At 41.6% G+C, this 15,316-nt stretch overlaps 1 protein-coding gene across 2 annotated transcripts; it reads left to right on the top strand.

Annotated features, from left to right (window-relative positions):
* Window positions 1-22: 22 nt before the first annotated feature.
* LOC124284244 (zinc finger protein 808-like) lies at window positions 23-11,910 on the top strand. 2 transcript variants are annotated; one of them, XM_046720310.1, is made up of 2 exons: window positions 23-87; window positions 10,220-11,910. In XM_046720310.1, the coding sequence occupies exon 2, from the start codon at window positions 10,295-10,297 to the stop codon at window positions 11,195-11,197; it is 903 nt and encodes a 300-aa protein (XP_046576266.1). In that variant the 5' UTR covers window positions 23-87; window positions 10,220-10,294; the 3' UTR covers window positions 11,198-11,910. The 2 variants fall into 2 exon arrangements, with proteins under 2 accessions (XP_046576266.1, XP_046576267.1); XM_046720311.1 differs by having other exon boundaries at window positions 29-92.
* The last annotated feature ends 3,406 nt before the right edge of the window (window positions 11,911-15,316 follow it).

The raw sequence follows: 15,316 nt of genomic DNA on the forward strand, positions 1-15,316 counted from the left end.
ACATTTATAAATAAACGAGAGTGAAGTCCCTTGGCATGACAACAAGAAGCACTTTCGTTCAGAATTCGCTTTTCTAGTTCATTACTGGTAAAGTATGTTTCCATATGCGATTGTATGATAAAAGCCATAAAATGACCAATGGGACAAATTTGTCATTTCGGATGGCTCTTGATATGCAATTATGAAGATAACTTTTTCCGTGAAGGCAAACGAACAATGGGCGGCCAAACGGGATATTATGGGCCGATCGGGCAATATTTGAACATTTTTCTAATTATTTCAAAAACTATCAATTTCCGCACGAAATGGTTTATATGATCATAGAGATGAATAGTTAATGGACCTCCTCAGCTTGAAAAAAATATGTTTTTGGACAAAATTGGAAATATTAATATAAATTGTATATTTATATACTTATCCTATCTCACAATTCTTCATTGCCTGTCCCATCTACACTACCAGGGGACCTTAGATCGACACTATCATCATCCAGATCATCGGTACATATCCCCTCGACTGTCTCAGTTTGTTTGGATCTGGCCAACCGCGTTCAACCAGCCAACTGTCTCCCCACAGTTCATTGAACCGGACGGAGCTGGCTACAACAGCGTCGCTCGGGGCCGTTCATCATGAATCAACACTTCAGGTTTCGTCACCTAATCGCCGATCCAGATCGCCACATCATTCTCGATCACCACAACGATCTAGATCACCTTCACGATCAAGATCACCATCACAAGCCCGATCTAGATCACCGTGCCGATCCAGATCACCGGATCGATCCAGATCACAGTCACGATCCAGAGCACAACTACGATCCACATTACCTGATCAATCCAGATCATCTAACCGATCCAGATCACCAAACGGGTCCAGATCACAACTTTGAATCAGATCACCGGGACAGATCCAGATCACCGAACTGATCCAGATCACAACATCGAAGTAGATCATCAGACCGATCCAGATCACAGAATGGATCCAGATCACAGCTTCGAATCAGATCACCAGACCGATCCAGATCACCGAATGGATCCAGATCACAACTTCGATTCAGATCACCGGACCGATCTAGGTCACCTAACCGATCCAGATCACAACGAAGTAGATCGCCAGACCGATCCAGATCACCGAACCGATCCAGATCACAACATCAAAGTAGATCACCTAACCAATCCAGATCACCAAATCAAGCCAGATCGCAACTGCAAACCAGATCACCTTATAGATCTAGATCACAATCACAGTTTCCAGTTAGCGCATCGAATCGATCCAGATCACTTTACAAATCCAGATCATCTTACCAACCCAGGTAACCTATACGATCTAGATCACCTTACAGAGCCATTGACCAATCGGGATCACAGTACAGATCCACATCTCATGGCCGATCCTATTCAGATGGTCGAACCAGAGCTCCAATCAGAACCAGATCACCAACTAGAACTACAGCGACCCGGACTAGTTCTTCATATCATACCGGATCACCTAGCCATACTAGGGAATCCAGATCACTGGCTTACCAACCTATTTCGGTACTTACCACGTCGAGATCTCGATACAGTTCCTCTGACCGACATTCGGGTGATCATTGCTCTGATACCACTAATAGGCCTACAGTCTCTTACGATGTTCCGTCTACACGCTCTGAGAATCCTTTGACTCACTCTAGGATCATCGCTGTGTCATGGGAACCTAATAACAATTCCACTCCTACAGCTACTCTGGATCTAAATATGATGATCAGGGCCATAACCTCAGCCTGGAACCAAATACAGCCGTCTACTCCAGCCCATCCGGCTTCGGTAATTCCTGGCTCTTCATCTGGTCCACCTCCTGAGATTGATCCAGTCCAAATAGCCATGCCTGCATCTCCCGCTCTTTCTTGAGTTATCTACCCCTGTGGGTAGCTTTGCAGCAGTTGAGACACCTCAGGTTCTCCTCAGGTACTCCAATTTCCCTTGAGTACTTCAACAGATGACCTGGATCACTCTTAAGCTCTTAGGAACTGGGATTGGTCTACCATCACCCTACCACCTTGACCTTGTATTCTGAAATTATCCAGTACACTAAATGATGGTTTCAAGAGCCTGAAACGAATTAAGGACGGATTCTCTGCTCCAAGATATAATCCTTCTACCTCTCATGTCCACGGCCTAACAAACAAAAATCTCTACGGCTCCAACAGTTGATGAGGATATTGGAACCTTGTGTGGCAAATGAGCTGCTTCGCCCTACCTTATTGAGGACCGAGAGTTGGGTCACATGGATTCAGCCGTGAGAAAGACGTTGCCATCTATTAGTTGTGTGATTGCAGCAGTTGACGCTGTTAACACTGCTCTGGTGCATGCTTACTCTGATCAAGACGCTAACATCCGAGCATGCATGACTTAAGCTCTGGACCAGTTCCAAATTATCCTGGATCAGTTGACTCATTTTTTGAGCTACACTCTTGCTGTTCGCCGACATGGTCCCCTTAACATCTCTTCATGGGAGGAGCGATTTAAAACAGAACTGTTTCGCCAGCCTTGGTTTACTGACTCCCTCTTCAATGGTAGCATCCAAGAAGTATCATAATAAAGTTGATAAAGAAACCCGCTTTCAAGTCTCAACTGAACTGTTAAAGATACAGAAGTCACAGCTCCAAGACTCATTAAAACAACTTACAACTACACAGTTCACCCCAACCAATCCGGATTTACGCATACTTTTTCGTGGCGAATCCACTCAAGTCCCATGGCAGAGGAAACAGATCTGGCCGTGGTGGTTCCTCCCGTCGCCGTTTCTAATTTGCCTTCCAGAACCACCTCGTCCAGTCCTTCAATGGTGGCTCGACAAACTGTATGTTTGCGCCAGAGTCTCTATGATATATGCCCTTTGCACCAACTCATCACCTATTCGACGATGCATCCTTCATGGGTTGGGGATCTCACTTCCTCGACCACCAAGTGGCCGGGCTGTGGTCATCCGACGAACGGGTACTTCATATAAATGAGCTGGAATTCAAGGCGGTAATTCAAGCCATCTCACATTGGGCAACAGAGCTTCAATCAACCAGTCTGTTGATCCAATCAGACAATTCGACAGTGGTTTGGTATATAAATCATCTAGGCTCGGCGAATCTGCTACAATGGGTGATCAGGTTCTTCCATCTCATCGACTCACTCAACATTGTAGCCAGACACATTCCCGGGGTAAAAAATGTGATCGCCGATGCCTTGTCCCGATCCAACCGACCGTCCCCGACAGAGTGGAAGTTACTGCCCCAGATCATTCAGTCGATGATCTACCCGTTATCACGGCACCACAAGGTTCAACAACCAACTTCCAAAGCAACCAAAGTTGGTTCGTCAACCTAAGAATATCTGGCAGAGCTCAAACCCATTACTCTGCTTCCCAACCAGGACCGACCTACTTCTTCACCCTTCTGGCCAGCCCTCGTCAACTCAGAACTGGCAGCCATGGGTCACCTCAGACCCTCAATCTACACAGAACTTTGGTGCATCTTCAGACCCTCAATCTCTCATAGCTAAGGGCTACTCTAGCTAAGGGCCAAGCAGCCACAGCTATCACTTCAGCGCATCGTATTTCGACCCGTTCCTTTACGACAACAAGTGGAAGAAGTTTGGAAGAAGCTTAGGGGAATTGCATCTCCCACTTCCACCTCGGCTCAGGTCGTTGCTGAGTTTCTCCAGCATCTCCACACTACTAAGAAACTCAAGGATACTACGTTAGCTACCTACTTAGCCGCCATCAACTCAGTTTTGGCTACCACCACGGGCACGAAGATTTCCACTGTTCCCGAGTTGCAGAGTCTACTACGCTCCTATAGACTCTCTGACCAGTCCAGGAAGTTCAGACCTCCAGTCTGGGATCAGTCCGTCGTCCTTTGTCATATGATTTCTTCAGATTATGAACCTTTAGAAGACAAGGACTTCGAACAAGTGACATTCAAGACATCCTTCCTGGTAGCTTTGGCCACCGCTGCTCGTATATCTGAACTGCATGCGCTTGATGTCAATCGGGTGCCGTTGGAGCGGAAGAAGCATGGCAAGGCTTTCCTGGGTCTCCACTGGGACTTCATTGCGAAAAACCAACTGCCAGGGCAACCGGACCGGATGTTTACCATTCCCCTGTTGTCCACCATTCTTGGGCCTGATGATAATGAAGATTTGACACTCTGCCCTGTTAGGGCTCTACACGTTTACCTTGCTGCCTCCAAGGATCGTCGACGGCTACAGAAGCGCCTCTTCATACCCTTGTTGAACGCTTCAAGAACTGAGGTTCCCGGACCACATTCTCCTTCTGGATGCGTCCCACGATCCTGCGAGCCTACACATTTGCAGGGTTTGCCTCCTCCAGCCACTTCCAATCCTCATGAGACTCGTGCACTAGCCTCAACGATGGCCCTCCATAGCAACTGCTCCTTGACCGCTATCATGGAAGGTTGCTTCTGGCGTCCTGATACAGTCTTCTCTTCACATTACCTGCGAGACCTATCTGTCACGGATGTCCAGGGACTACACCAGTTCGGACCTCTTGTACTGGCTCAGCAGCTTACATTGGCCCAACAACGCAGATGAGGGACAGTTCCGCATTCGCGTTACTACTTCCTTGTATATACTGAATAAAAGTTGAACTGGCTCTCAACCTTTTGTTCTCATTATATGGGTTTAAGAATTACTTCACTTGGCCTCCATACCAAGGCATCGGAATACGGCCACCTAGCGTGGCCCTACGGACCTGAGGCACAATCAGTATGACGATGCAGAGGTGTTCGACATTCACGCTTACTGACCTCTACTCCACGGAGCAATTACGTCAGTGAAGTGTGACACTCCCGAATTCAAGTGGATTTCGTTGTATCTGCCTCCAAAGTTGCCGGGCACATCCTTTGACTAAGCTTAGGCAAAGGAGTGAGGGTCAATTTGATGCTGCCCAGAACTGAACGTTAAACCTTGGAGATGCCGGAGTTGTGTTTCTCTTTCACCCGCCTTGGTCGGTGTCTGGGGGGCGTTCCGATTCTAGTCGCAAGACTTTAATTACAGGGGTACCTTGTAAATCGCGGCGAGGCGAGGCTTACTTTCCGAGATGCGTCCTTTGTCTTGTACGAGGTTGCCGCCGAACACCACATCGCTCGGGAGCACCCATCTCCCTGGGAGTTGTTGTACTTAGTAAGCCAAGGGGTTCCGGAGAACCCACTACAAGCATAGGAGTTGCTTGCATGCATAACAGGCCTCCCTTGTAAATCGCTATCTACGGTTGTCATCAGTCCACACAGCTCCAAGACCAGCTGTTCGCACTGTCCAGACAGAAGGGTAATCTGTGGCCTGCCGTCCAACCGTGGGATAAGTGCAAGTCGTGAGATAAGATCAGTTTACAAATTTGTGAAATTTTAATATAAATTGTTTATTTATATACTTATCCTATCTCACGCGATGGATGCCCGCCCGGCCTCCCCACTACTCAGATTACAGCGTTGGCTCCATGATGAGAATGATCATTCAAGGTAGTCACGTGGGCAATTAGTGGAGCATGCTGCAAGCTTTATTAGGAACTAGGAAGCTAATTAAAGAGGGCAGCATGGAGTGCACGGGCGAATGAACAAAGAGGCCTATGGAAAAAAGTTTACAGTCGTTCCACTAAAAGTCGAAGCAAGAGAGAGAGGTGCAAGTCGTGAGATAGGATAAGTATATAAATATACAATTTATATTAATATTTCCAATTTTGTCCAAAAACATATTTTTTCAAGCTGAGGAGGTCCATTAACTATTCATCTCTATGATCATATAAACCATTTCGTGCGGAAATTGATAGTTTTTGAAATAATTAGAAAAATGTTCAAATATTGCCCGATCGGCCTATAGCAAAATAGGCAGAACGGCCTATAATATCCTGTTCTGCTTATTATAGGCCGATCGGTAGGTTTCCCCAACCTGATGGGCTAAGCAGTCCAGGAGGAGAATGTCAAAAGGGGCCTAGAAAAAGGATTTCGTAGCCTCCCAGTACTGATTTTGTTCACTATTTTCAGTTAGGATGATATCTTGGGCTCATGAAATGGCCTGTAATACTATGAGATTGTGGTATCAGTTTTTTTACAGGCCAGTATATGTGGTGGGTGTCCGAGTAGTTTTGTAACATTTGGTTTGCTGCCCGACAACACCTCAAAGTTAATCATGGACAGTTTTACTACTATCAATCTGATCACTTTCATTTTGACTTCTGTGTATTGCTTAAGTATATAGAAATTATTTGACATATTTTTTGTTTTTGAAAGAAAATCAAAATGACCGCTATTTCATTTGTCGCATTTTGTCTTCTCAGCGTAAATTTACATAAACATATCCACTGAATGTTTCCATTTATGTCCAAAGTTGATACTTTTGATGTTTTTGTTTACACTTGTCTCTCCTAGAGTGATAGCTTGGGCACAAAACAATTGGTTTTATATGGTCATATCGTGGTAATATAATGTTTTACAGCTTATTCTTTGAGACGGGTATTTTAGCATTTCTCCGACTTTTCTTGGAAATGTGTGGTGGTGATTTATTTATTGAAAGTTAACATTAGTTTTGTAACTAAAACAAGTTGTTTTTGTTTCCTCTTTACTTCTAGAGTGACGGCATGTTAATAGGAATATTACCCAAAATTTAAAATGGCCGCCATTGTAGTTTTACTGCATACACATAGTGGAGGACTAAATTTGTACTGATATAAAAACCAAACAATTCATTTGGTGTCAAATGTTTAATATAGTGTTGGAATAGAACTAAATTATAATGATATGGTCAATGAAAGCTTCACAATCCTAAAATATTTGATGAAATAACATTATCCAAAAGTGTTTGAAAACTATGCTACGTGGCCGATAACTGCGTACTAAGATCTGGTTGTAGCTATTCATATTGTTCTATCAGATAACTCTTAATCACTTTTGATACATTCAGAAACTTACAATTAACCCTCCTTGTCACTTTCTTTCATATTACGTTACTTCATGTCAGAATCGGAGTCATCTCCTGGCAACAAGTCAAAGGTGTTCTGACAACAATCACCTGCCATACAAACACATGCCTCTGTGCACACTAGATCATTTTGTCTGCATTGACATAGATCTCTCTGCTGGCATGCTGACTTTTTGCATTTTCACAATGTCAGTTCAACCAATCCACGGGAGCAGGATCTCTCGACATCAGAATAGGGATAAGCTGACCATCACAAATGCTCCAACCATGGTCAACTTGAAGACAAGGTTACTAGGCAAAACTGTTTTAATTCACTGCTCTTTCAACAAACATGGGTTACTGGTAAAATGTAATGTTTTAGAATGAGCATGGACAGGAAGATAAGGTTATATGGAAAACTAAGAATTGAAGAACTTAAAGGTCACATGCAACCAAAAACTCAAACATAATTAAAACACAATTATCACTTATTCATGACATATAATATACTTTGCTGGTTACGAAAAAATATATAAACAAAATTATAAGCGTACAATCGCAAATCAAAAGTGCAATATTGTGTACTTCGGTTTACTTCCCAAGAAACGAAGCAGCCGGGATACCGAACCCAGTCAGAGCGGGTGGGTGTGCACTCAAGTGTAACGACTGGTTCATTTGCAGATGCCTTCACGGCTAATTGTGTGTATATATATAGAGAGATGTTGGGTTTTGTAAATACATGCTCATTTTTGTGTATAACATTTTGCAATCAACAGACATCATAACATGTCATGTGTTCAAGTATCACACCTGCCTGTCTGTGTAATTACATAATGTGCAGAGACCGAACTCGGGCCATAAATCAATGCATTTTGTTTATGGTGTATAGCCTGATTGGTGTTAAGTTCAAATTGCATGTGGTCAGTGATAGCAGCTGTGTATTGAATATTGTCATTAGCAGACAGGCAGGCAGACACACAGGTGTCAATAAAACAAGACATTGAGTTTTGTCTGTGACAACGACATATCTATATCACAGTTAGAAATTCTGTCAACGCTAAATAATGACATTGCTTTTTAAGTATCGAACTGAGAAAGTGTCTCGTAAGAAGAACGCGGTGGTGAAATAGACAAATGAAATTATATAAACAGTTAATTTACTGTCATAACATATAAAAGCTTCGCCTGTGAGATATCAACAAAACATTAGAAAAATAGCTCACACCAAAGCCTTCACCGAAAGTATTCACCCGACAACCCGGCTTCCAAGCTGCTAACCTATTTACTTGGCGCACTTGCTATGAGCGCAGCCCAGCTGTTGAAACCCGTTTTCCCCATAAAAAAGTCTGGGGAAAATTAGTGAAACGTTTGAACTCCGATTTCGCACATTTTTTTTCATCGCGTTATTTTTCAACTTTATAAGTTGAATTTGCATTTTTGACGATTTGTTTCGGTATGTCCATACCGAAAGGTATCAGAATCTGCAAAGTTGTGTTTTACGTTGCATGTGACCTTTAAAACTGTAACTTAAGAGTGGAAAATGATTTGGTGTAAGGAAATGAAACCGGATTTAATAAAGAAATAATGTCATTCAGAACACAACTGGTGAAGTAGTGTTCTTGATTGGTTGCAGAAAGTGTTTCCAAACATGCACTTGGTAGTTTATTCGCTCAGTGTGATGGTTTAGACTGCTGGATGTAGGTGGGAGGTTTTCATTTAATATCTTGTCCCATCTAGAGACATCACTGGATTATTTGGTACATACATAGAACTCACAAACTGGCAACAAGATGTAATGAGCGTTTCTTGAACAATCTGAGAGTATTACAGGCCATTTCATGAGCCAAAGACATCAAACTAACTGAAAATAGAGTCAAACAAAATCAGTACTGGGGAGGCTACAATTTCAAATTTTTCAGCTGCCTCCTCCTAGACTAAAATGACTCTCAGTAATGATCAGGAACAGACAGGCCCTCTCATAATAATTGTCATTCAACTGCTCTGCATCGAAACATCTACACAATAAATAAGTTTGGTCCGCAATTATTTTACAGTTATATAAATGTATTTCAATCTCTTTGCAGGGATAATAAAGTTACATATAACATATTATACCTATCATATATATTTCTTGTTATATATGTTTCTATTCACGTCCATGATTAATTGTTAATCTATCCTGGATTACTAACAGAAAACTATGAAATTCTTGATGCTACAGATGAACCTTATCAAGTTTGTGTCATCATGTCTGGTGATAGTCCATTATAGTTCTGTACATAGTAATAGTAATAGTCGCTTATATGGCACTCATATCCAGGCACATTGCCTGCTCACGGCGCTACGTACATTACTATCGGTCATACCTTTTCAACTCCCTGGGACCGCCACTTTCCGATACCATTTTTCAACTCCCTACAGGGGATCATACAGCCATGCTGCCTGATACTTCGCAAATGGCTTAATGAACTTAACACTTACATTGCCAGCACATCCTCACGGGTACCCACAGCTGGGTGGAATTGACACAGTGTGAATCTAAAGTACCTTTGTCCATGGATACTCAACCAAATAAACAACAGCACGCAGAATGCTTGCAGAGGGCGGGAGCCACCCACCTTGGGGATTGAACCCGGACCTTCAGCATGATAGGCAGATGCCTTACAGATGCCTTTAGTAGTGGTCCGATTAATTGAAATAATCGAAGATTGGTCACAATGACTAAACGACCAAGCAATCGATCATGTATTCTAATAATCGAACACAAAAAACTTTGGAACATTTTTTAGCTGTAACTATATTGTTCACAGGGTTGTGTTTTTCTGTTACATTTCATAAGCACTACCAGCTCGTTCCAAGTCAGGATTGGATTTATCTTAAGATTCCAGGCATTTATGTTTCTGACATACTAGTCATATTTGCAAATGCATTTTGTGCAATTTGCAAAAAAATTTAAAAAAAACTACTTGTTTTTTTCTCTTTTTTGTGTGCATTAACAAACATAACCAAGAAATTTTGATAAAAAACGCCAACCAATTATTTTCGATGATTGATTGGTTATATTGAACCAATCATCAATTATGAGATTTTAACCAATTCCCAACACTACTTACCACTGCTCCACTGCGCTGTACATAATATGACCTTGAGAATTGCGATTCTCATTTCTGTTTACATCATAATTTCCAAAACTGATGCATGTAATAACCATTTCCAGTTTCACTAATATAATAATAAGGAACAATTCTTATGTTGTTGTTTTCTTTCATTTTCAGATCAATTACAGTATGGGTTTGATTCCAGTAAATGTGTGAGAGCCAGTTTTGCTGAAAGCACGAACTACAATAGTAATGGCTGAAGGAAGTGCCTCATCCTCTAACCGTCACTCCAGAATAAAACTTGAGTGTGAAATATGCCACAAGGTGTTTTATCGCCATGATGTTTTCAGATGTCACATGAGGATACACTCTGGGATCAAGCCCTACTCTTGTGATGTATGTGGGAAGAGATTCGCTCACTATGGCAACCGTGATCAGCATGCAGCAATTCATGCGTCATCAGCAACCTTCGTGTGTGAGCTGTGTGGAAATACCTTGACCTCACAGATCTATTTGAATCGACACATTAAGAGACATCACCCCACCCATTACACACCATGTAAAAGAGGCCAGGTGCAACCAGAAAGAAGATGCTCAACAACATTTTTTAAACAAAAATTTTCAGATGTGCCCAAACAAACAGATTCTCAAAATGTAGTGGAATCAGATGAGGTTAGAATATACCTCCCACCAACATTTGCTGAATCGGAAAAAAAGGATTCAAGTCTGGATTGTACAAATCAGCCATATAATGGTGAAGGTGCAATGTTTCATCTGTTGTGTAAATACTGTGGCCAGCAGTTTGAACAAAGACACAAGTATCAACTCCATATCATGGAGCATGAGCTGGAGGAACTAGGAAAGTCTTGTAGTTTCTGTAATATATTATGTAGTAATCTAGCTGAGAAACGAATACATGAACTGTCCCATACTGAGAAAGAAAGAAACAGTAACGGGTCATTTCAGCCCAAACACGTTCACCCCAGCACAGTTTCACCCCAAGTCATTTCACCCGGGTCATTTCACCCCAAACACGTTCACCCCACCACAGTTTCACCCCAAGTCATTTCACCCGGGTTATATCACCCCAAACACGTTCACCCTACCACAGTTTCACCCCAAGTCATTTCACCCGGGTTGTATCACCCCATTTAGAGGTTGTTTCACCCCAACAAAAATATATTATAGTTATCAACTATAGAGCTTTTCAATAGTTTATTCATCTATGTATAGTGTCGAAACGGTATATTCGGATTGTTTGAATAACTATATCCGTTCATATTGGCTGTGTTGGATCGGGTGATGGCCTTCAGTGACAATAGCAAGTAGCTGCTTAAGACTATTTTTATTAGGACATGCCTACGTAGCCCAATTTTGTGTTCTTAATACAGGCAATCCCTTTTCTTGAAATGAGTTTTCCCCCAAAAGAATAACATTCGTGATTTAATTTCAATTTCCAGCAGATATCTCCCCAGTTCCTGATAAACCATGAATGAGTGGGTGCTTTTTCTTAATGAGAGGAGTTCCTTTAGAAATTTTAAATGAATATTTTCTACCCAAGAATCATTACCCAAACCCAATAATTCACACCATAAAGAAGAACAGGGGCAACCAAGCAATCGAATAATCGTAACTGACAATCCCAAGACAAATCAAGTAATCTACCTTTGCTTAAAACACTTTTGCTTAGTTTTGGTGGCCTTCTCAGCTAGATTCTTTCTAATTCAGGTGACGCAGACACAGTAGCATTTACCTGGTTGTTGTAAAACCATTGCCCAATTAGGCTTTAAGCATTTATACCATTCTCCATGTTTACTCAATTAGTTTGACCGCCTCCGTGGTTAGAGCGTCCGCCCGGAGAGCGGAAGGTCGCGGGTTCGATCCCTGACCGTGTCATACCAAAAGACGTTAAAATAAGGTACTTGTTGGTCCCTGCCTGGTGCTCAGCATTAATGGGTATAACAAGGACTGGTCGGCTCAGAGTCAGTATAATGTGTCTGAGTGGGGTATTCATGCTTCACTGTGGCATGGTATCTCAGTGGCTAGCACTATAAAACCAGCTTCAGTCTGGGCTAGTACAAGCAGCCGCACATACACATACACACGCATGCATGTCGTCATATGAGCGAAATATTCTCAAAGCACGACGTTAAACCCAATTTCACCTCACCTCACCTCCATTAGTTGAGGTGAAACAACTTTTGATTAGGGGTGAAACGACCCCTAATGTTGGATGAATTGATCTAGTTTAGAATTGATCTAGTTTAGAATTGATCTAGTTTAGAATTGGTATGAAACAACCCGGGTGAAAAGACTTGGTGAAACAACCCAGAACGGAAAGAAACATATCTAAACATAAGTCAGCCCATAAAACCAGAGAAACATGTGCCTGAGAAGGAACCCTCTGAACTACCTCCAGTCCCAATTCCAACAGGTTTATCTGCTGAAGGGATGCCCATGGTTGGACTTGTTCGTCACTCTTCAGGCCGTTCATACCAACAACAGACCAACATCTCTCTGTGATTGTCATCAACAAGCAAACTTCAGAATGAATGTGAACATTTTTTGTCCAAGTGTGAAAGTGGAATCCTCACCTGATGACAATAATGCTGACAAACTTTGAAAGACGTTTTTGATATGACTGATATGCCTTGTTCTAGTGGTGTATATGTGTGTCAGTAGAGCACATGACTACATTCAGTGTCATATCTTACTTTCCTATATGATTACTGGTCACATGCCAAGTACATTTTCACTTGGCCAATATTTATAGCAGTTAGCCTAACTTCCCTGATTCTGTTTCGTGTTCCCTGAGGCCTGTCCAGCTTCAGGGCAATCATGTATACACATGTTAGTCTCATGTATACACATGTTAGTCTCTCATGTATACACATGTTAGTCTCATGTATACACATGTTAGTCTCATGTATACACATGTTAGTCTCTCATGTAGACACATGTTAGTCTCTCATGTAGACACATGTTAGTCTCATGTATACACATGTTAGTCTCATGTATACACATGTTAGTCTCTCATGTATACACATGTTAGTCTCATGTATACACATGTTAGTCTCATGTAGACACATGTTAGTCTCTCATGTATACACATGTTAGTCTCATGTATACACATGTTAGTCTCATGTAGTCTCCCACACATGTTAGTCTCATGTATACACATGTTAGTCTCTGTATACACATGTTAGTCTCTCATGTATACACATGTTAGTCTCATGTTTACACATGTTAGTCTCATGTAGACACATGTTAGTCTCTCATGTATACACATGTTAGTCTCATGTAGACACATGTTAGTCTCATGTAGACACATGTTAGTCTCTCATGTATACACATGTTAGTCAGTGCTGTATGCTTGCCCATGTGTTTGCTAGTGTTTGAGTTACCAGAGAATTCATGTGTGCAAATTTTGTAACAGTTGTTGGATGATGATATAAGAGTGACAGTTATCAGCTGGGAATTATCTAAGATTTTATACCAAGTCGACAAGTAGGGATGTACTGTTTTAGTAAGTCTTTACTTTCTTGAATTCAAGGGTATTCTGATAATAAATTCAGTGTAAAACCAAAATGTTAATGTCATGTTCTCTTAGTCCTGCTTTCAGTTTTATACAACTCACATCTGTAGATATAACTCATCACATTTTAGTTATGTATTTTACATTATATCTTGTGGACATTTTGTACTGTATTTTGTAGTGGGACTGATGTAGTTTACTAGTTTCAATGTTTTACAAGTTGAAGTCAGACATGTTGTGCATACCTCTTTCATGTCAGGAAAGTTGTTTTTTCGTTTTCATATACAGTAGAATACTTTTATAACGAAACACGGATATAACGAACTGACTGCTATAGCGAATGTTTTACAATTCCCGAATAAACCTTATATTATCATATAAAACATTGGATAGCGAACTACGGATATTATCGAACTAATTTCAGTGGTCCCTAAGAGTTCGTTATAAAAGTATTTTACTGTATACATATGGAAATTAACTAAGCAGCACCCATATTTTTAAGCAACTCTAGAACCTAGGCCCTTATTCTCGAAATGTTTGTAGCCCTCAGAATTCTTAACTTTGATCGTAGCCAGTGTGTTAAGAATGGGCTTACAAAGTTCATAGGGCTACGAACGTTTCGAGAATAGCTAGCCAGGTGCATATAATGTGTCAAAGATTTCCATACCATATGAATTCTGCAGTGAAAAGAAAGGGTTGAGGAGAAACATAGCCATGATTACCATGACGATAATGTGGTTTATTGGAAGATTGTTCAGATACAGAACCTTTCATGATTTCATACAAAAAACATTACAAATTTCACTTTTCTTGCACAGACTTAACATGTCACTACCGTGCACACATCTTGTTCACGGAATTGAAGAATGTCTTGCAAGTCCAAACACTGACTTCCTACGAGTATCTTGTGTAACCTTAACGAATAACTGTTTCAAGATGCTTCCTCATTCCTTGGATTAATCCCCAGATTTGATTCTGTGGAATACTGTTCCATTCTTCATGCAAAGCAGCAGTCAATTCATTGAGAGTCAGGACAAGTGGGTCTCTGACTTTAAACATGACAGCCTTAAATGTGTAACAGATGGTCAGTGGGATTGAGATCTGGACTCATGGCTGGCCGTGGGATGCTCTCATCAGCATTCTGTTGCAAGAACTGGGTGACAGCACGTGCTCTGTTGGCCTGACATTATCATCCATAAAGATGGGTCTTGGTTGGTAATGACGTCCATCTTGCAACCTAAGGAAATGCATCCCCATACCATGATTGGCCCAATTCCCAAGGGAACCGTCTCCTGGATATTGTGGAGAACCATAGCCATGTTGATTTGTCTCCAGACACATGTACCACCATCCATTATATGCAATAAGAAATAACTCTCATGGAAAAAGCGAACCCTCCGCCAAGATGCAATGTTCCAGTGAACATGTTGCTTACATCAGGCAAGTCGTACTGCTTTGTGAACTAGAGACAGTTTTATACGTTTGATGGGTCTTCTGGCCCTGTGTCCTGCTGCTTTGTGAACTAGAGACAGTTTTATACGTTTGATGGGTCTTCTGGCCCTGTGTCCTGCTGCTTTGTGAACTAGAGACAGTTTTATACGTTTGATGGGTCTTCTGGCCCTGTGTCCTGCTGCTTTGTGAACTAGAGACAGTTTACGCATTTGATGGGTCTTCTGGCCCTGTGTTGATGGGTCTTCTGGCCCTGTGTCCTGCTGCTTTGTGAACTAGAGACAGTTTTA

Source organism: Haliotis rubra, unplaced genomic scaffold, assembly GCF_003918875.1.
Source record: "Haliotis rubra isolate DU_JTF1 unplaced genomic scaffold, ASM391887v1 Scf331, whole genome shotgun sequence".
NCBI lineage: Eukaryota > Metazoa > Mollusca > Gastropoda > Lepetellida > Haliotidae > Haliotis > Haliotis rubra.

Excerpts from the sequence above, each read along its gene's own strand:
- LOC124284244 (XM_046720310.1), top strand. The coding sequence starts at position 10,295 with ATGGCTGAAGGAAGTGCCTCATCCTCTAACCGTCACTCCAGAATAAAA.